At 44.8% G+C, this 21,646-nt stretch overlaps 2 protein-coding genes across 3 annotated transcripts; both read left to right on the top strand.

The window, feature by feature from the left end:
- Positions 1–3,303: 3,303 nt before the first annotated feature.
- On the top strand, positions 3,304–9,876 carry nr1d2a (nuclear receptor subfamily 1, group D, member 2a). The gene is made up of 8 exons (XM_035608325.2): positions 3,304–3,671; positions 5,849–6,085; positions 6,168–6,256; positions 6,368–6,512; positions 6,631–7,361; positions 7,458–7,643; positions 8,227–8,437; positions 8,550–9,876. The coding sequence occupies exons 1-8, from the start codon at positions 3,641–3,643 to the stop codon at positions 8,747–8,749; spliced, it is 1,830 nt and encodes a 609-aa protein (XP_035464218.2). The 5' UTR covers positions 3,304–3,640; the 3' UTR covers positions 8,750–9,876.
- An 848-nt stretch (positions 9,877–10,724) lies between these two features.
- LOC118285539 (macrophage mannose receptor 1-like) lies at positions 10,725–21,258 on the top strand. 2 transcript variants are annotated; one of them, XM_035609243.2, is made up of 6 exons: positions 10,725–10,782; positions 11,574–11,621; positions 12,229–12,600; positions 12,949–13,290; positions 13,363–13,451; positions 13,570–21,258. In XM_035609243.2, the coding sequence occupies exons 2-6, from the start codon at positions 11,585–11,587 to the stop codon at positions 13,651–13,653; spliced, it is 924 nt and encodes a 307-aa protein (XP_035465136.2). In that variant the 5' UTR covers positions 10,725–10,782; positions 11,574–11,584; the 3' UTR covers positions 13,654–21,258. The 2 variants fall into 2 exon arrangements, with proteins under 2 accessions (XP_035465136.2, XP_035465135.2); XM_035609242.2 differs by having other exon boundaries at positions 12,949–13,451.
- Positions 21,259–21,646: the final 388 nt, after the last annotated feature.

Raw genomic sequence — 21,646 nt, forward strand, 5'->3', positions numbered from 1 at the left:
ACTTTTCATTGCTAAAAGCAATCTCAAAGTGCTACAGAGTAGAAACAACTCATCCATTGAGGCCCAAAAAGTGATTTAAAGTCACACTCATTATCATTCTACTCCTTATTATGACTAACATGGGCCCTGATGTTTATGAATGGTTTGTTTAATATTTTTTTAAGAACAGTATCTAGCTATTTGAAGAAGAAAAAAATAAACATCCTATTTGCAGCCTATAGATTTTACATCTTCACTCAGACAGAGTTGGTGTTAGGACCAAGTGCTGCAGGTATCAGGTATTGAAGAGAGACCTATCCTCTCCCTATCGTTTAAAGAGCGGTGCCATGTGTGTATGTTTCATTAAACTTTTCTTCACTTAACCTGGAAAAAAAATCTCTTTAAAGAGATATATAAAGGTGGAATCAGTGTTCTCATACTGCCCATTCTTGCAGCTCCTCTTTTCACTCTCTGTCTAAAATGCCTCGATTAATTTTAGCCCCGCTTCCCGATAAATCCCAGTCTGCTCTAATTGGCCAGCTGGCCCAGTCTGCGATTGGTCAGTCGATTTTCAAAATGTGTAGGAAATGTCACACCCCTTCACCAGAAAAGTGGAGATTCTCAGATTGCAGGTGGGGTTACCCCCAAAAGAGTCCAACTGTGACAACAGAGTGGGAGAGAAATCTGAACCAGTTGTTCAGAGTCAGGCTGGAGGGTTTAGCCAGCTCACAAAAAAATGACAGGTTGGTCTTTTTTCACCGTCTGTGGGCTGGCAGGCTCCACAGATACACATTTGCATTAACACCGAAAAAGTGATTTTTGCATAATATGTCATCTTTGAGCCAAGCTCTGCTCTGGCATGACAGGCGACTGTCCCCATGCAGGGAGTTTGTGTAAATCGAGTAACATCTGTTAAACAATGCTTGTAATATTTAAAAACTGCCATGTTCAGGCTTTTGTTCTACTCTGACTAGAGACATTCATTCTCTAAATCCTTGTTTAAGTGTTCAGCTCTTAAAATACTCCTGATGGCCAACATGGTCCTGATGATCTTATGTCTTGCCAAGAGCGAACCATTCCTCTGGGGCTTGAACTCTGACCACGCAGCTGAAGCTTGAGAAATAAACACACTCTGTCTGGTCGAATATTAGTAGAACACACTTTTGACAATAGGATTTAATCTTCTTAAGAATGGGCGTCTTAATAAAAGAACACATTATAATATTCTTTTTATGAAAGCCGAAAAACGGGCCAAGGTTAATAGTTCACTAATCTTCCAAACACAGCTGGTGTTCTACACGTGCAACAACAAATCCCAAACGTGATTAATCAAATTCCTTAGGTCAGTAAGTATAAATGTTAATGATTTACATTTGAATCACTCATTCACATTGTAGGTATGGTACAGTTTTTAGTTTACCCAGTGAGATTTACAACACAGGGAGAGAGAGAGACAGCGGAGTAAGAATAGTAAGTGTAACCTATCAGGAGGAAGTCGTATAAATCAAGCGTCAAGTACATGCCGTTCTAATCACCTACGATATGGAAAAACTCAAGCACTGTACTCCATCATGATCTACTATCAAAACAGACTTAACTACCTCTAGGTAGGTTATGTGTTGACTCTCGTACATTGGTTTGTTTGTTTGATCCAGAATGGTTTCCTACAAAACATGGTGGAAGGACATGAGCCAAGATAGGACACATTCAATTTTGGATCCCGTCAAAGGAACGGATCCCAGATTTCCTGGGGAAAATTAGTGTTTTTTGATGAAAATAATCAAGAAAATTTAGGAGACTGATATCTAAGTGTGAGTGAGTGTGCACCTTGGTTTTTTAGTTTATTAGGGGACTGTTCCGCAAGGCAGAGGAAATTGTTTTGGTTGGGATCTGTTCGTTTAAAGGGTTATCCAATAATTTATTTTTTAAAATATCAAACTCCCTCCTACTCTCTGTCTGTACAACGTGATTAAGGGGATCTTGCCCGCCCCAGCCGTCATACCGCAAGCACGTTGGAAAAATCTCAAGTACATAGCGTTCTGACCACATGTGACATGAGCTGCCAATTTTCCTAAAAACAGGTCAGCGTTGGCGGGAGGATCGGAGGACTGTATTTATGCAGATCATTGTCAGCGTCTTCACTGTAAATCTTATTTTTCTGTGTAGGTGTTATCTGTTGTCAGTAAGATACACTCAGAGGAGCAGGTCTTGGTGGTGTCGGTGGTGGTGGTGGTGGTTGTAGTGGTGCGACTGGGAAGAAGTAGCTGAACAATTCCAGTGACGTTTGCTTGAGTGGGTGTGAAGGAAAAAAATAAACCTGGTAAGTCACTGCCAGCAGCCATGGTTAATAAAAAGAAAGCCTTTCCAAGCCATCACCAGCTTTTGTACATTAACCCAACCAAATCGACTGGCACCTTTCTTTGTATGAATGCTTTTTGTACTGGCTATTCTCTCCAGACTCAGGTACAGCAGGTTTTTAAAAACTATTATTATTATTTATTTTTTCTTTCTGTATAACAGTCATATTAACACATTATTGACACAGAGAAAACATTGTGTCTCTGGAGGTTGATCGGATCGTCCACTGAACCAGAAGGTCAGTGGTTTTCCTCAAGTTGACGTACCAAAGTGTCCTTGGGCGGGAAGCTGTACTCCCCCCCCCCCGATTAGACCCGAGGGCCGTGCCAGCAAAAAGAAAACGATATGATCAGACAACTAAAATAGAAAAAGAACCACTTGTTTTAAATTTTAAAAGTCAGCCTAAAATACACTGTAAATAAGCACAGGAATGTACAATTTGTTGTTACTATTTATGGTCCTCCTGTTGCTAAGAGCTGCAGTGGGGTCCACAGTCTGGCAACAGAAGTTACCACTTGTAATGTAAAAAACTATACATTACTGCCTTTGTGAGGCACTTTGGCTGTTGTTGTTGTTGTTGTTGTTGCTGTTGTTGTTAGTATCCTACATGGCCCTCTGAAATAGTGGAGCATTATGAAGTAGAAAAATGGAAAGTGCGCAGAGTAGGGGCCTCTGCATGTTGTTAATATCCTGACAAGTGAGAAGGGAAAACATTGGCTGGCTGTACCGCCCGCAGCCTGAATGACTCGACGGCCCACGTGCTCGCGTGTCCGCTCTCCGACGCTCGGCGTTCACACTACGCGTTGTGCGATGCAACGTGAGCGCCTCCGCTGCCACACCGCATGTTACGTCGTCGGGGCGCTTGGCTCCGCCCACCGCCCGGGTCCTGAAAGTGTGTCACTGGGTTAAAGTGGCTCGATCGGCCAGGCGGAGGGGGCGTGGCCGACAAAAGAGGTCACATGGGCGTGCCCACTAGCGAGAACATTCAGTTCTCTCGACTCGACCCGCGGGCAAACACTCTCGCACACGGCGCCAGCAGCGAGAGGGAGCGAGTTTGCCTCACACAAGCCCAGTTCTCGTTCCACAGGGCCGGACGCTGCTGGATGAGTCGCTCTCGCATTAGTAGCAGCTCGGTTCCGAAAAAGAAATCCGCTCCCTGATGTGAGCTTCAGCACCAGCATCCTTTCACCTCGTCGTGTTCGCCACAAGTTTTAAGTCTTCGACGGGTTCATCGCGACGGGCGGCGGAAGTCGTGACTTCTTGACTTTCGAGTCGTAAATCCGAAATATCTGTTGACTCGGAGATGCCTGAGGACGTCGGCACAGCCAAGCCCGGTAAGAGGACGACTGTTTGATGCCATGATTTCTTGTTCTGCATGACAGAGAAGACACGCAGTGTCGTTGACAGTTCCATTCCTTGCAGTGACCGTGAGGGTTTTAAACGGGGTGGCATCTCTGTTGAAGTCTCATTTCTCCTCGACGCTGATTCATACGTCTGAAGTTTTTTTATGCTTTTGTTTGCTGTGGCGAGGATGTTCACGGGAGTAATTTTTGTATTGAGAGTATTACAAATACCAAATGTATTCGTGCCTTGAATACACTGGATGCATAATAATATGTGCCATAAAGTAGATCCAGGCAGCGTTGTTTTAGTTCATTGTGGCTGGGTTTTTTTTTTGGGGGGGGGGGGGGGGGGGGGGGGAATGAATGAACGAACGAACATACGAATGCTGTCCCATAAAAAGAATTGCAGCACAACAATCGTATATTGAGCGTCAAGAAATAGAATCCTACACTTTCTAAAGTTCTTTTCATTACGTTGTCGTGTGGACGCGGCGGCATCGAGGAGGCGTATCTCGGCCCGGTCCCGTGTTGTTAAACGAGGTTAGGAGTGCCAGTGCGACGGGCGCCGCGCCTCTGCCTCGCTTTGACACAACAACAGTGTTCCACTTCCCCGGCGCCGCTCACATGGCCAGCGTAGCCTAGCCATGTGCCCGTGTGTGTACACGAGCTCCGGAACACTCCTCCGATTGGCCGAGGGGCGTTCCGCCCAGAGCGCACGCGTCGGCGGAGCTCGCCTGCGATTGGCCGCAGCGCAGGCCGTGACGCAGTACATTGCATAATCCGCTGTGTACGCAGCAGTCCCCGGCGCGAGGCCCCGGCTGCAGGGCCACGTGAGACGCAGGCGAAGAGCAGCGGCTGACCCAGATTCTCTCCCCCCCCCCTCCTCCTCTTCCTCCTCCTCGCACTTCGCTTTCACAGAAATACATGACAGGTCCACGTGTGGGCGGTCCATTAAAGAGAACAGTCATGGGTGAGGTTAGGTAATCATCTGATCTGGCCTGAAGAGTTATGATGATTTTTTTTTTTTGGGAATACTTTGGTTTTTAAAAAAATATTTTAAGAATATTTTGGTTTTCAAAAAAATATTTTAAGAATATTTTGGTTTCTAAAAAAATATTTTAAGAATATTTTGTTTTTTTAAAAAAAACGTCACCAACTTCACTTCATTCATTTTAAGAGCAGTTTGGGCAAAGGCACTTAAGTAACATCCATCACGAGGGCTGTAACTAACTATTATTATTAATATATCTTCAGGCTATAATCTTGATGCATTTTTGTTAAAAAACATTTGGTCTATAAAATTTTAATTATCCAGAATCCAAGTTGACACCTTCAAACCTCACAGTCCAAATCTCAAAGATCTCCAAACTGGACAAGCCGCAAACAGACACTACTTGAATCATTTGGAGTTTGTTCTGATTTCATTAATGACTCTTGTTGTAGCTTAAATGTTGTCCGGTGAAGTTAGAATCGACAACAGTTCTTACATTTATCACTTTTTATGTCACAGAATAGACCCCCCCCCCTGTGGCTGCAGGCTCTTGCCAAACTTAAAATTCCAAATTCATGTGATCCAAAAAATAGCTCACCTGGTCTGTTTACTGGCCACGCATGTCATTGCATAACCCAGCTGTGGATGTTTATTTTCCCTGTGTTGCTCCAGTGCTTCAGTGACCCCGTCTGGTCGTCAAGTCAGCGGAGTGCACTCCCATAGCATAGAGGCCCAGGCATGTTATGTAACGGTGTTATTCAACCAGCGAGCACTGGAGGTGAAAAAGCAGGTCAATCACAGCAGACCATGAAAAACACACACACACACACACATGCTGGACACGTCTGGGTGTGTCACGTGTACCTGTACACACAGTACAGTCAAGAGGTTGTTTCTTTGCCATACAAAGGTGTTTTTTTAAAAATGTATGTTACCCTCTGTCTCTCACGTTAACTTTGGCAAGCTTTATGTGTAGTAGATAAAAACCCATTTGAAACTTGATGCAGGTGTTGCCATGGTTGTGTGCGTGTCATTTCCTGGAAAAAGATTTACATGAAATACAAGAGCTCATAGCTCATTTTCTCAAGCGAATACAAGGCATGTGATTGCATTGAAAAGAGCATTTGATGAAAGTCAAACTCACTATAACATCACACCGTCTCTCCCTTTTCCACAGGAGGCGTGATTGCCTACATTTCCTCCGGCTCTGCCTCCAGCCCGGAGTCCCTTATGACCACCAGTACCAGCCGTGGCTACCTGTCCACATCGCCCGCTCTGTCCCGCCCCTCGCTGCCCAGCAGGGCTGTGGGCATGGTGGTGGACATCGCTCCGCCGGCCAAGAGCGGCCACCCGCGCGGCCATGGCACGGAGAAGGCCGGGCGCTCCTCCACGTCTGCCAAGAGCAGCATCACCAGTAAGCACAACATATTTAAGCACCGTACCAATTGAAAAACGCGATTTGGTGCACGTGAATCAATGCCCTTTGTTTTCCACAGAAATCAACGGCATGGTGCTGTTGTGCAAGGTGTGCGGGGACGTGGCCTCGGGCTTCCACTACGGCGTGCACGCTTGTGAGGGTTGCAAGGTGAGTTGAGTTCCGGAAACAAAGTGTCTGCAAGTTTAATTCATATCTCCACACTTGAGTGTTCATGCTCAAACGGCCAATGTTCCTCATGTGGATGTCGTGGTTCCTCAGGGCTTTTTCAGGAGAAGCATCCAGCAGAACATCCAGTACAAGAAGTGTCTTAAGATGGAGAACTGCACCATCATGAGGATCAACAGGAACCGCTGCCAGCAGTGTCGCTTCAAGAAGTGTCTGGCTGTTGGCATGTCCAGAGATGGTGAGCATTTAGATTTAGATTTTGTTTATGTTATTATAATACAGTTAAAATAAAAAGCAGACAAACCTGCTGATGCACTTACTCTAAATCTGTTTCTTTTGGTGTCATTTTTCATCAGCTGTGCGATTTGGCCGCATCCCAAAGAGGGAAAAGCAAAGGATGCTGCTGGAGATGCAGAACGCCATGAACAATATGATGAACAACAACAGCCAGCTGCACAGCATGCTGCACGGGCACCAGAGCCCCCCGCTGCCCATGGAGGCCATGACCAGCGACGCCAGCTCCTCCTCTTCCTCCTCTTCCTCCTCTTCTTCTGCTTCCGACTCACCGTCGTGCTCCAACCCCTCGTCGCCGCAGTGCCCCCAGGACTCGGAGTCTGTGGTGTCCATGGACACCAACTCCAGCTCCGCCTCCTCGTGCGCGTCCGACAGCGGCGAGGACGAGGCCGTCGTCGCGACAAGCAGACAGCACCAACATGCCTTAGCGTTCAGCCAGCAGAGGTCACAGAAACAAGGCCAGGTATCGGCTTCTGCCGTCACCGTCGCCCTGGAGACTCGGTGTGAGCGCCGCATGGAGGGACAACAGGAGAGCTGGAACTTGTGGAACAACAATGCATTGGTGGGAGGTTACCAGCACGGTGCTTACAGTGACAGCCAACGTGTCACCAACACTGCTTATATGCAGGAGAGGGGAGTTTACCAGGAGCTGCCTCAGCAGCAGCATCACCACAACAGCGCCCCTAGCTGTGCACCATCAGAAGACAGCCAAAGACAGCATGAATTTAACACACAATCTGCCTCAAGTGGTTACAGTGGACCAACCAGCTGTGTGAATAATAGAGCACACTTGGTGAGTAATTTATATTTTTTACTCCTCCACTAAGCTGATGAAAGCTTGAAGCCTAGAAAGACGTTTGAACACGCTCCCTGATTGAACCGCTTCCAGGTCTGCCCCATGAACACCTCGCCCTACGTGGACACCCACAAGCCCAGCCAGGAGGTCTGGGAGGAATTCTCCATGAGCTTCACCCCTGCCGTGCGGGAGGTTGTCGAGTTCGCCAAGAAGATCCCAGGCTTCCGCGAACTCCCTGAGCATGATCAAGTCAGCCTCCTGAAGGCCGGAACCTTCGAGGTAAGCGGTCAAATCGGCAGAACGTAAACACTTTGTGTTATTTGTTCGGGCCCATCGAACACCCAGTATACAGGATCTACTGTGGCTCTCCCAAACAGAGCCGGTCGTCAGCTGTGTGTGATGACTAATATTTGCTCTGATAACAGGTGGGATGTATATGAAAGAGCCTTCACAAAACCTTCTGTGGGTTTGATAGAGACTGTATCGTTATTTTCCTCTGGGGAAAATTTGACATCCGCACACAGAACCTTTTCAATTCAGATTATTTGATCCATTTGTGTGGTGTGGTGCAAAAGTTGCCCATCCGTGTGCTGCTCGACAAGAGTTTAACTTGACAGAATTCCCATAGAATATTTACAAATGGGTAATTTTCAAATTAAAATATAGATGAATAAAAAAATAAACTGCACATTCCTAAAACAAAAGTTCTCAACATTCATCAAGTTAAACATTTAAAAAGAATCAGTGTCAGAACTATCAAACATGAAGTATGAAATACCTTAATTAGATGTGTTTGATCCACCTTCGCATAACAAACCAAAAATTAAATTCCCCCTCCCTTGCTCCTTCTCTCGACTCCCAGGTGCTGATGGTCCGATTTGCGTCTCTGTTCAACGTGGTCGAGCGGACGGTGACCTTCCTGGGTGGCAAGCGCTACAGCCTGGACACGCTGCGCTCATTGGGCGCCGGCGAGCTGCTCAACTCCATGTGCGAGTTCAGCGAGAAGCTGGCGGCACTGCGGCTCGACGCAGACGAAATGAGCCTCTTCACCGCCGTGGTGCTCGTCTCCGCCGGTAAGAGCGCCTCACTCGTTGTATATGAAATGCTCGGAGATGATCTATAGCGGAAATGGAACCGTGTTTTGTCCTCCGGTGTTAACGGCCACTCCTCTCTGTCGTGACTCAGATCGCTCCGGGATCCAGGACCTGAACTTGGTGGAGGCCCTGCAGGACAAGTTGATCCGGGCTCTGCGGAATCTGGTTATTAAGAACCACGGCGACGAGGCGTCCACCACATTCACCAAACTGCTGCTCAAGCTTCCCGAGCTGCGTTCACTCAACAACATGCACTCGGAGGAACTACTGTCCTTCAAAGTGCACCCCTGAAAGCTTCCTGAGGGGGCGAACCTCTGCCCTCAACCTTCTCCACGCACCTCCACCAGGATCTGCCTCTCAGCGACCCTCCCCCCACCCGCCTCGCCCTCTGTATTCCTCCAACCTCAGTTGCGTGTTTGTTTCTAGAATGTATTGAAAGTTGTTTTTTTTATTCTATTTTTGTTAAGTAGGCCGTGTGGGGTCTGAAGAGAGAAGAAAAAACGTACTGTATTTATAGAAGACATAGCTTCTGCTTGTTGCACACAAACACATGCAAGTGCACGTGTGACACAAGTTCTTAGTTTTGCAAAGTTGGGGTGACTTTTCTATTTTCAACCGACAGAAGAGAACTGGCTTTAAGAAATGATAAAATAGAAACTAATTGGTCAATATGATCTTTTTTTTCGAGAAATTTTGTTTCCTCCAAAAGCCATTTAATTCCAAAGTGTATTCTCTGATGAGGGGGTGAATGTGAGAATCAATATATGTATAGCGCATGTTTGTTTGGTCCAATATTTTGACTGATACATGCCGGCAAGAAAGGCAAGCTTACCAGTAGACATATCAAAGAATGTGTGACGACCGCTGCTAATGCATGGCTGTACTTAATGCGAACAATTTATGACTTTTTTCCCCGGATCTTTTCCCCTCGCCTCCGAAAAGCATCAGTTCGTTGTTTCAGTGTAAATAGTGTTGTATGTTTTCTTTTCTTTGAATTTTTTTTTCTATGTGTTCATGTCAACTGCCTGTACACTGATTTTTCTGGGGGAGTTGATGACGGCACTTTTCAGTGTCACTACATTTGCACAAGCTCTTGAGCAGAAACCCACGTAACACAAACTCCACAGGACAGTGGACGCTGCGTCATGTAAAGCTCTGTGTAAATGTAATCGCACCCAAGTGTTTTTGCTGTTTTCCCAATTTCTGTTTTTGGTTTTTTATCTGACTTTGTGTGCTTTCAACATAGCACTGAATTTGACACTTGCTTTTGTCATCCATTTTGTTGAAATATCTGTTTCTTCTACTGGCAACACTGCCATATGTAAATAGCTATATAAATATATAAATATATATATAAATATCTGATGAACATAGAATATAAATAATGCTATAGTATGAATAAATTTAAGTGAAGAGTACTCTGTGTAGTGTGTGTTTTTATTGATATTTAATTATCAATGAATGAAGCTACTGGCAGTGTATCAGCACAGCTGAAACGTCAGGGGAACAGTACTGGTGGTTGTCCACTGGGTGGAGCTGTTTGCCATCACCATGTTGATTAAAACTTTAAAAAGGTCACTCTCACTGGGGAAAAAGAAACATGTGATTATCAATGTCATTAAGGAGCTCACAGTTCAAAGATCCTGCAGCGTGAATTAACTTACAAATATGCTGAGCTCCATCAAAAAAAATGTTTTGGGCTTTATTATGATAATAATAATCTTCATTTTATGGCACACTTTAAAACAGTTACAAAGTGCTTTACAAACATGACAAAGGGAAAACGATACATGGATGTGAGGATTAATTAATGAATGGAATATTCTATCAGAAACTCATGTAAATATCTCAATTTATTTTATTTTATTTTATGTAGGATTGATGTATGGTTAATGTATGTATGTTTGTAAATGCTGCTGGATGCCTGAATTTCCCTCGGGATAAATAAAGTATCTACTAAACTAAACTAAACTAAAACTAAATTATTTGAAATAATGTCTTATTCAGAATAAAGTCAATAGTTGGAATATTACTGTCCATGTAAACATAGTGACTTGACAGTTTTCAAGTTGCGAAGAGCTTCTTTATTAGTCTCTGAGTCATTTGAATTTGTTTCAGTAGAAATCTGATATGGAAATATAAAACAGTATAATACAATGGTCTTCTAGCCCTTTCATATGTAAAATTTCATGCTTTGCATATTGAAATAGTCTCAAGCTCTATATGTTTTGCAAGGGCGTTACAGCCGATGTTTAGTGTCTGTATTGTGAGAGGGATTCTCAGATCCGAGCATTTATAACACTCAGCAGCTGGGGGTTAAACTTGTGAGTATGATTTGTTCTTCCAGGGAATTAGTGAGACATTTGAATGAGGAACTGCAGAGGAATACAACACAAGGCAGGGAATGTCTCCTTTCTTTTATCATTTTGCCTTGAATTGCAGGTCAAAATTCCAAAGAATGCAAGGGTTTTTTTTTCTTTCTAGACAACTGATTTAAAAGCTGAAGTTAAAAAAGAGATGAGGTTATTTAGAATCTACTTATTATCTCTTAAACTTTTACTTTTTTAACCCGAAAATGAAAATTCTTTGATACAAGTTTCTCCAGTCTGAGAATTTAATTATTTTCTCTATTGATATGATTAAGAAATTAAATCTGAGTTTTGGATTGTTGGTTGACAAAACACATGAAAGGAAACACCAACTTGGGATCCGGAAACTGTGATGGATGTTGTTGTTTTTTAAACCAAACAGAGAAAATAATTGACGGATGAACTCATGAAATGTGTTATTTTAATATAATATCATGCGAAAAGCAAATTTTTGGTGATATTTTCCAAAATATTAAGTTCAGTTTCAACCTACAACCTCATTATATCTTAGGACCTGCAGCCCAACAAGACAGATGTGCACAGATGTGTTGGACCGTAACATCTGCCGATTTTGTTGCATCTGTTGTTTCTATTTATTCATGAAGTTTGGTGACTTCACATAGCTTCCATTTTTGTTTCTTCAGAGCAACAGCCTAAAGCAACCGGAATAAACAAAAACACCTGTGTGCTCATGCAGACGTTTTAAAGTTACAATATTTATTTACCTATTTTCTTCTTGTCTGCAGGGAAATCCGAGATGGATGGTTACGCGACTCTGATTTTCCTCTTCTTTGGTATGTTCACACACACACAGATGTTGGTGAAAGATATGTGTTGGTTTACACGTCCTATACCGCCACTAACCAATCAATCAATCCAATTTTATTTGTACAGCCCATTTTCACAAATCACAATTGGCTTAATAATCTGTACAAAGTGCAACATCCTCCGTCCTTTACCCTCGACTACGCTGAGGAAACACACAAAATTAACTAGTTTAGCTCAAAACTATTAAATTATTATATTAACTAGTGTATATTTCTTAGTTTTCTGTGTTTGTGAGATAAGAATAAAAATCGAATTCATTAAAGACTTTTTTTTAGGAAAAAGAATTGATCTGTTGAAATAACTAGTTATTTTAACTTTTATCTTTATCATGTTTACCAATTGTGTGTTTTTCTTTGCAGACATGCTTTACATAACATTAATGGGGTGGCAAAAAGAAAACACTGACTGTTTTTAGCCCAGTAACAATCTGCATGAATTGCTTGGATTTAAGGATGATGTATTTTGGATTTTTATAGAGATCCATATTTACACTTCTTGGAGTTTCTTTGAACTGTATTAATTTGTGCAATAATCCATTAAATACTAATGAAACTTTCTATGATCATCCCCCAGGATGTAGCTTGAGCTCTTGCTCTAAGTTCCCCCTGCCTGAGTACTATTACGTAAACTTGCTCATGAACTGGACCGACGCTCAGGATTACTGCAGAGTGCATTACACTGACCTGGCCACCCTCGAATCCATGGATGACATAAATAGGCTAAAAGCGGATTTTTCCTATAATTTGTCATGGGTGGGACTGAGCAGGGACCCCAACTCCAGGAGATGGTCAGCGACGGTCGAAGCCAACACAACTGGTTTTCACGCCTGGGCTGAAACTGAACCAAATCATATTGGTGGAAATGAAAACTGTGTGCTAATGAGCACTAATCGGCAATGGAGAGATTATTCCTGTGATCGCGTCAGGACGTTTGTTTGTTACACTGGTAAGAAAACGTTTGAGCTTTCTGATTTTATCTGTTTGAAACTGAGAGCATCGTAGATATCATAGAAAATGCCCCCGGTACTGGACTGAAGAGGTTTTTATATGAATAGATAAATTGTTGGTAGGTCTATCGACGATCGCAAAGAAACAAAAAGCCCATCACAGGCTGCACAGACCTCCGAGGCGGAAGTTGCAGCTGGAATGCAAAAATAAATAGTAATATTTGTCCATTAAAGTCCACAATATCCAGCCCCAACTATGTATAGCGGTAGTTGTTGACTGATTGTGCAGAGAAGACGATAAATAGTTTAAGGAATTGATGCACTGACTTCATTTCTTTCTGTTGCAGTCACAAACCAAAACGACACAACCTATGTCTTCATCCCAACTCCTGGAACATGGAATTTTGCCCAGGAATACTGCGGAGAACATCACACAGACCTGGCTGTGATCCGGACTGCAGTAGAAAATGATAAGGTCTTTTCTGTAAAACCACCTCCAGCTCAAGTTTGGATCGGTCCGCACCGAGTGCGATGGACATGGGCCGACTCGTCTCAAAGCTCCTTCAGAAACTGGAAAGCTGACGAACCCGAGAACTGCGATGGCGACCAGCTCTGCGCGGCCGAGAATGACTTACATGAATGGATCGATACCAATTGTCAGAATAAGAACACATTCATCTGTCATCAAGGTGAATGTTCAATGACAAAGACAAACTTTTGGTTTAACCAAATTTTTACAGCAGGTCCATTGTACTTTCCAGTTGCAAAATTGAGGACCGTGGTGAGGCTGACGACTGAGACTAATGCTGACATGACCGATCCAGCTATTCAGGCCCAGATCCTCCAGCAGGTAACTTCATTTTTTTTTAAACTTTTTGGAAGGTGTAAAATAACTGAGGATGAAGAAAATGATTGGCACCCGATCAGGAAAAGAGGAAACCCCGCACGTTTCTTTTATCCCTCCTCAGCTCGGCGCAGCGCTGACGAATCTGGGAGGGGCAAACTTCAGTCTGCAATGGAAGATTGGGCCCAAGAAAAAGGAGAAACCCTGACGGAAAGATCTTGTACACTACACTTCAATATATGTTTCTTCTGACGGATTTTGTTTCATGGTTAATTAGGTCATTTGTTGTGATGACACTTAAGCTAGAAATAAGTCAACAGAATCGGCAGGTTAGTAGATGTAATTAATGATGCCAAGTAAAACTTTCCTGACGCTCCGAAAATGACTCAGGGGTTTCGGTCTCATGGCCAGTCGGCCCGCGGGTTCCAGCCCCGACCAGTGCAGGTCCAAAAGTCCACAACAAACATTTTTCTCCGAAAGCGCTTACTGCCCATTTAATACCCCTGAAGCAGAAATGTGTACATTATTTTCTGCAGACCTACATTATCATTATACTACAGAAATTATCTTTTTATTTGTCGATGGATTACTTTCGAAAGTGCGCTTGTAGTGTCTGATTGTGACGACGAGAAATGGGAAAGTAGAAGATTCTTTCGTTCAGTCGTAATCCAAGTGGGCTGTTTTGCATCAAACTCAGCGCTCAATCATTATGGCCAAAGTGCGGACGTGCAAGACGGACAGTTATTGTAAAATATGAATGCGGCTAGTGACAAGAGCAGAGACACTTTTACTGCTTTATACCCAAGTGCTCACAAAGACAACTAGAATAGCGCTCAGTGTATACCTCCACCAACGCCCAACAATCTCTCTACGAAACCACATTGAAATCTGCTAGATCCAGATTTTTATTTGGATCTGCACCAGAGCGGATACACTCAAAGATGCACATCTACTAAATAAGCCAGATTTTTTTTCTTCTTCATCAAGATCTAAAAATGTCTCGCAATGTTAAAGACAGTGATGGAAAAAAGCAACCCCTGGATCCGCCCCTTTGTCTTCTTTCTTGGCCCCTGTCCCATAATTCCACCATGGTTTGTGGAAATCTATTCAATAGTTTTTGTGTTATCCTGCCTGCCGACTGACCAACTGACCGACCGACCAACCAACTAGAATGTCTCAGTAAGCCGCAACAAATTGCTCACACACTCATAGAGATCAGTCCCTTTTTATACGCCTGATTTTTTTCATTAGGATCCATGAATTATTCCCCGGGAAAATTGTCGGGATCTGAACCAACACTTAATGGGTTCTCTAATCGGTCCATGTCCCATCATTCCACCAAAGTTCGTGGAATTCTGTTCTTTTATTAATCCTGCTGACAAGAAACTATCAAACCGACCAACAAACAGACAGACATGGGTGAAAACATAACCGCCTTGTTGGAGGTAGCCAAGGTTGCCCAAGGTCGTCACAGAGCGTCTCAGTCAAACCACTTTCTGTGGTTAATCTCCAGTCGCATTTAAAATTGAATTATAAAGCAATGAAACGTGAGCCATGTAGAGCCCCAGGCCAGCCTCTGCCAGCCAGAGAAGTTCAGCCGGTGTTGTCATGATTCTGCCCCCATGCACTCCGTGAACTTTTTGTTTTTCTTTGTGGACTCTGATTACTATTCCTTCTTGTGTGTCTGTTATGTTAGTCCCTCGATCCCTTGTTGTTGGTTCCTGTTTTATTCTGTAGTAACTTTCCTTGCGTCTCCTCACTTCTGTAATAGAAAATATTCTATATACTGTGTTACATATACTTTGTACCGTGTGCATAAACTTATGTATTGGATTTATAGCTCAAAGTGCACTGCTCTGTGTTTCTCCTGACGACTCCCAGAGCTCATGGCATGCTTACATGAGACCTTTACCTTGATGCCCTTATTTAATTATGCAATTATTGTATAAGGCTTTTATCTTTGATTGTGCCTAAAGGAAACAGATCCAAGATTCACGGTGACGACTGTGTCTACAAGTAAAGCGCTAAGAAGAAAAATACACCTCACAATGTGAGGCAGTGGAAGTAAGGAGGAAGCCCCTCCTGAGGGTCCTATAGTTTACATAGTGATAAGAAAACACGGTCCAGAATCAGTAATGCGTTTAAATCACTGGGGGTTCTCTGAGTTCTACTACACTGAAAAAGCTTGAGAAAAGCTTGAAAAAAGCTGAGATAAAAATGAAAGAAGGAAAGAAACTCAAAATGGCGGATTTGCGGGAAAGAGAATTACAAACCAAATGCCTCTCATGTGAATGTCAGAGAAGAGAAAATCTCCAACTCGCCAGAGCTTTAACACAGTTAAAGACTTCACCAGAGGGAAAAGCAGAAAAAGGAAAAATTGATTTAACTGATTCACACACTGCCACTTCTATTTATCCTCCCTTAACAGGTCATGGCTGCCCTCTCCTCAACACATGCTCTCCTCCTCCGGCCATAGATGATAACGCGGCATCGGCCGAAGCCGACCTCAGCAGCCCCCGTCAGCAGCCACACACGCCAGGCCACGCAGGGAAAACTCCTTGTGCCCCTGGATCCAACCCCACCCCTACCCCAGTACCCCATGATTAATGTCCTAGGGCCGGACGGACCAGGTCTGGTCCACAGACCGTGGACGGAAATGGACATGAGAGACGCGATGAAACACCTGCCTGACGTGACACACTCAGCAACTAAATTCACAGACGAACTCGCGGCATTTTGTGCACACTTCATGCCAACGATGGCTGAGCTCCGCAGACTTTAACGGTCCACTCATTTCGCCAAAAACTGGCGCAGCCACAGCGACAGAAGTCCGACTGGTTGACCCCGCCTGGAATCACGACAATAATCGACCATATCTTACAGCCCTCGATAACATCTGCCAAGCAATCAGAGAGGCTTTCCCCGTCAAAGTAGATGTGAATACAATTGGCAAGTGCAAGCAGGAAGACGGTGAATCAGTGGAAGCGTTTTATCAACGATTTTACACCGTGTTCAATGAGAACTGCGGCATGACGGAACCAGCCAACCGGGGGGGGGACACTGCGAGTCTCTGGGAGTTCCACTTCAGACAGACTTTCCTCCTCAGCGATCCGAATAGAAAGCACGTGGAAGCGTATCTTGTCGACTGGCAAAACGCCCGCTTAACTGAAGTCAAGAGATACGCTGTATACACTCATAGGCACCTCACTGCAAACACAGAAAAAGCTGCACGTCGGCAGGCCTACGAGCTTCGCAATGTCCACCTCACCATGGTTCAAGCTGTGGGACAAATGGCTGGAGGACAAGACCACCAGCGGCCCACAGACAAATCCACACCGCCCGCCGTTTCAAAGACAAGGCGGAAGAGGACGCCCCAGCAGAGGGTACGGCAACAGAGGACAGAGAGGCTCTTGGTAGAATTTTCCATCCGTGGAAGAAGAGACACTTGTTTCGTTTGCCGTCAAAAAGGGACGCTGGGCCAAAGACTGTCCCCGACGACGCGATTCGGCCGGAAGAGGAGCGAGACGAGGTGGTCATCACTCTGATTGACTGACAGACGAGGATGGCGGAGGGGCGTGTCTGCCTTCCTGCCTGCAGAGACTACAGAGAAACAAACAGCAATGTGAAAAAGACACTGTCACACTGCTGCACCACCTGGCAGCCGAAGGCCACAAGGCTAGTTTGTCTAAATTACAGTTTGTGCAGGAGGAAGTGTGTTTCTTGGGACATCTGGTTTCCGGTGAGGGTACAACCCTCTCCCCCAAGCGCATTTCTGCCATCGTAAATCTGCCTAAAGCTCAGAAAAAAACAACAAATGATGTCCTTTCTAGGCATGTGCTCCTATTGCAGGTGTTTCATCCCCAATTATTCTCAGCTTGAAGCTCCACTCAGCGTGATGATACATGGTCAATGTCTCTCCTCCCACGCATCTGTTCTCCCTGACTCCTTCCGCCGAGCACGTCTTTATCCACATGACATCGGCTCTGCAATCCCCACCGACGCTGGGACTGCCCGACCCGCACAAGCCTTTTACTCAGGCTGTAGACGAGCGCGACCGATGCAAGAGCTCCGTTCTGTAACCACAACACGGCGACAGCAGTACTGTTTTTTTGCTCAAAAACACTGTCAAGCCTGCGTCACATGTGCAACACACATCGTAGGAAGACCAGTACAAGTTTCAGCACAGGCGGCACATGCACCAACTACACGACCATTTGAACATGTGATGATGGATTTTATTGAACTAGATCCATCTGAAGGCAAGAAACATTGTCTGGTAATGGTGGATATGTGGTCCAAATGGGTGGAAGCCTCAAAACAAACAGCTGGAGTAGTAGCTAAAGCACTGCTCACCGAAATTATTCCCAGATGGGGAATCCCGAGCAGATTGTCCAGCGACAACGGGACACATTTTGTCAACCCAGCCATTCGAGAAGTAAGTTGCTATTTGGGCATCGATCTAAAAACGCATTGTGCATATCACCCAGCCAGCGGAGGCGCTGTAGAGAGAGAGAGTGGAACAATAAAAACTAAATTGGCCAAATGCTGCGAAGAAACCGGTCTCCCATGGACAAAAGCTCTGCCGCTGGTTCTGATGTACATGAGGATGAGGGAAAAAAACGAGAAATAATCTTAGTCCTTTCGAAGTGATGTTTGCAGCACCTCCCCACATTGGTGTTGCTCATCCGGGGGAGTCTCCCGCCTCGACAACCCTCTGTGACAGGCAGCCGCAGCTCTCCCACACCCGGCAGAGAGCCAGCTAAACAGGATTCAGCCAGGCGACTGCGTGGTGGTAAAGGACTTCAGGAGAAAGAACTGGAGATCCAGACGGTGGCAAGGACCGTTCCAAGGGCTTCTGGTCACACACACGGCTGTGAAAGTGGCAGAAAGAGCCACTTGGATTCACGCCAGCCACTGCAAAAGAGTTCCGCTCCCCACAGGGCCACCTTTGACCATCCGAGAGTAAAGGTATTTGCACATTACAATCCGTGCCAAAAATACCCGACATTGAACAGCACCACCGAGTGAGAGCGAGGCTCGAACCGGTGGCTACGCTGATTACATTGTTAGCACGTCACACATGGCAAGACGACGACGACGACATCTCCTCCACCTCATCAAGGGACGTGCAGACTTGTCTGGGTGTCACCTACGCGACCATGGAAGAGCTGCAAACAGCCGTGGCACCCCTTTCGAGGCCCATTGTTTTGTGGTTTTCACTATGTTTCTTCTGATTCTTATCTCTGCCATAATTGTGGTTCCCATCCTGTATTTTATCGAAGAAAGCGAGACAGTTCATTATATACATATCAGACCTTTCCCACGGAACGACACAGGTAACGACGCACCAGCTGACACTGCCCCACCTACTCTGCGATACAGACTTCCGAGACACGTGACTCACGTCGACCACCCATGGTTAAAATTCAACCCCGACCACTCCACCGTGTACGAGACAAACACGTGGTGGAGATATGCAAAACACATGTCGCGCACCGCAAACAGATCTACCTGTTATGTTTGCTCCCTCATGCCCCTTTCTTCACGTCCCAACTGTCGTGGCTACAGGAACCAATACTCGCGCGGAAGCATGCTTTACAAGCATGGCAGTCAAGGGTCATTTCCACTTTCACCCTGATTTTCCTGGCATGTCCCCTAAGGAAGGTCTTTCGACGCATCCTGTCACAAGATACAAATCTGGTGACCTCTTTGAATCTCAGTTCCGCATCCCTGTACAATATAAACCAGGTTTGAAATTGAAACACTGTTTTGCTAATAACGGCAGTTACGGAGTGGGTCAGCTGCACTCGAGCTTATGCTGCAGAGTCTTAATTCCTGGCAAAGCAGTATACGACCCTGATTGTGTATCCGATTTCCCCCGCACCGACTGTAAATGCGCGTATCCCTCTTTCCGCAGGAGTTGCACGTGGTGTAATGAATCACTCGGCTTCACTGTAGCACGGTGCGCTAATCTTTCGTCCGCTGAGCTATATACCAGATCTCGATGGGAGCGCACGCATGTATGTTGTCTTGATTGCAAACACCGCCTCTTACCCTACAGGCCATGATTACGCCCCCTATTGGAAGAACTTTGTACCAGGTAACAACAGCACTTATCCCGTCGCAGGTGCTTGGTGGTTGTGTGGCCATTTTGCTTATGCGGGGCTACGACTAACTTATCAGATCACACTGTTATCCTTTCCTCTGCTCCCATACATGGCAGAGACACACGTGAGCTTGCTGATTTCGCTCCCCACGACTCTGTATGGGGTACAGACGTCCCTGACGAATTCAAACACTGGACTACTAGCCAGAAGGTCGTCCTCTAGCTTTTTCCTTTGGGTGGGCGTAGGTGAGACCCTCCTCAGATTAGAGACAATGGACTACAGGTTCAAATCTTTTGTTAACTTCACCTCCAATGCCCAATCAGGTACCATTGAAGAGCTCACCGCTATGCGCCTTATGATAATGCAGCACAGGTTGGTCTTGGACCAGGTCACGGCTCCCCAAGGAGTAGTCTGTGCCAGTGTGGGCCAGTATTGTTGTACTTTCATTCCTGAGAACGACGCAGAGGGTCACGTAATCGCAGAGGGCGTACACAACATGACTGCTTTGCCTTCTGCTCCGGACCGAATTAAATACTTCGACGAAATCCACTTTGTTCAAAGAATCTTTATTCCAGCCTCTCCACCGGACACACGAAAGATTTTCCAGTACACTTCCTTTCCACCTGTCTTGTTGTCTTGTCACTGTACATTTTCTTGTTTCCCTGTGATTGTCTGTACCTGTTCCTAATGTGTCTCACCTGTGTTCAATCCCTCCCCTTGTGTACTCGGGGCGGTCATAGGAAAATCTCACAGCGCTGCTCAAGGAATCCGACTTTCACTATACTAAGTCAACATGCGACGGCGGATGTTATTGACGTGCGTCTGCAGTTGTGAAACTACAAATTTCCGAAGATGGACAACAAAAAACGCATGATGACATGCGTCCCTCCTGGGTCATATTCATACTCATCTTCTTCTTCTACTCCGGGTTGAATCGTTTACTATCCTGCATGGCGCGTCACGTTAAATATCGCTGCCGCAATGAATTGTGGGGCGTCTATTACTCCTTTCATTTTCGCACAGGAAAGTCCAGTGTACCCTATGCTAAAGGAGATAGGAACGGAAGCATTGAAGCACCTTTCCTATGCATTTAAAGAATCCGAACAGCTCTTATCATGGATGCTGATCAAATAATTACGGGATCACTTCAAGATTTAGGAAACAATTCGACCGCACCCGTTGTCTCTGTGCACACAGTTCGTCTGTTTAGTTATGTCTTCCTGTCCAGCTTCGCATTATTCTCCAGAGGGTTTCTCCTAGTTTTCTCATTTGGATTTCTGTTTTTGTTTTTCCTTATTAAACCTACCTTTGTTCCAGCATTTGGGTCCTGCTTCACAAAAACCTCACAGGATGTTATCCAAATCTGAGAGCAGCATTTGCTGTTAATAGACACATCGGCTACTGGAACCTTGACATTTTTCAAAGTTGTTTTTTTAATGAATCCATACAAGATTGATGATTGGATGGATTTTAATCATTTTCTATAAGTAGAGAGCAATAGAGGTGTTTTCTGCCTTATGTTTTTCAGTGAGGATTTAATGTTTAGGTCTATATATACACTGTATATTAATGACCACAGCAGTTGTGAATGTGTATAATTGTATTTATCAGATAATGAGTTGAAATCTGCTTATTCTGTGTGCTGAACTTGTGTTGAACTTTCTTGGCTCCATATTTTTAAAATGAATAAAAGATGGATGACTTTGGCTGGTGTCATTGTGACATGTCAGCGTTGCGAAGTGAGGGCAGCTCAATCAGGGTTTCAAACCAGAGAAACATTTCTGCCATGTGCCAAATTTGTTGTTGGCCTCAGCTGCTGCTTCAAATTAAACTCTCATGGGAACTCTTCATCAATCAGCACGAATGGTTTAGTTTTTTTTGCGGTTTTATAGGCCTGGTTCGAAAATCAAATACAACTTCAAAGAAGGGTTTAACTTACAGCCATTTTAAACCTGTCCGGTCACCGTCAGCCTGTTCCCACTGGTGCGACAGTGAAAATAAAGAGATATATTGCACTAATAAATAACCTCTCAATGGTGCCAGGCTCCAACTGAAGGTTTACAACTGGTTGTAAAGAATCAAAAGGAAGCCTGA

This window comes from Scophthalmus maximus, chromosome 20 (assembly GCF_022379125.1).
Source record: "Scophthalmus maximus strain ysfricsl-2021 chromosome 20, ASM2237912v1, whole genome shotgun sequence".
In the NCBI taxonomy this organism is placed as follows: Eukaryota; Metazoa; Chordata; class Actinopteri; order Pleuronectiformes; family Scophthalmidae; genus Scophthalmus; species Scophthalmus maximus.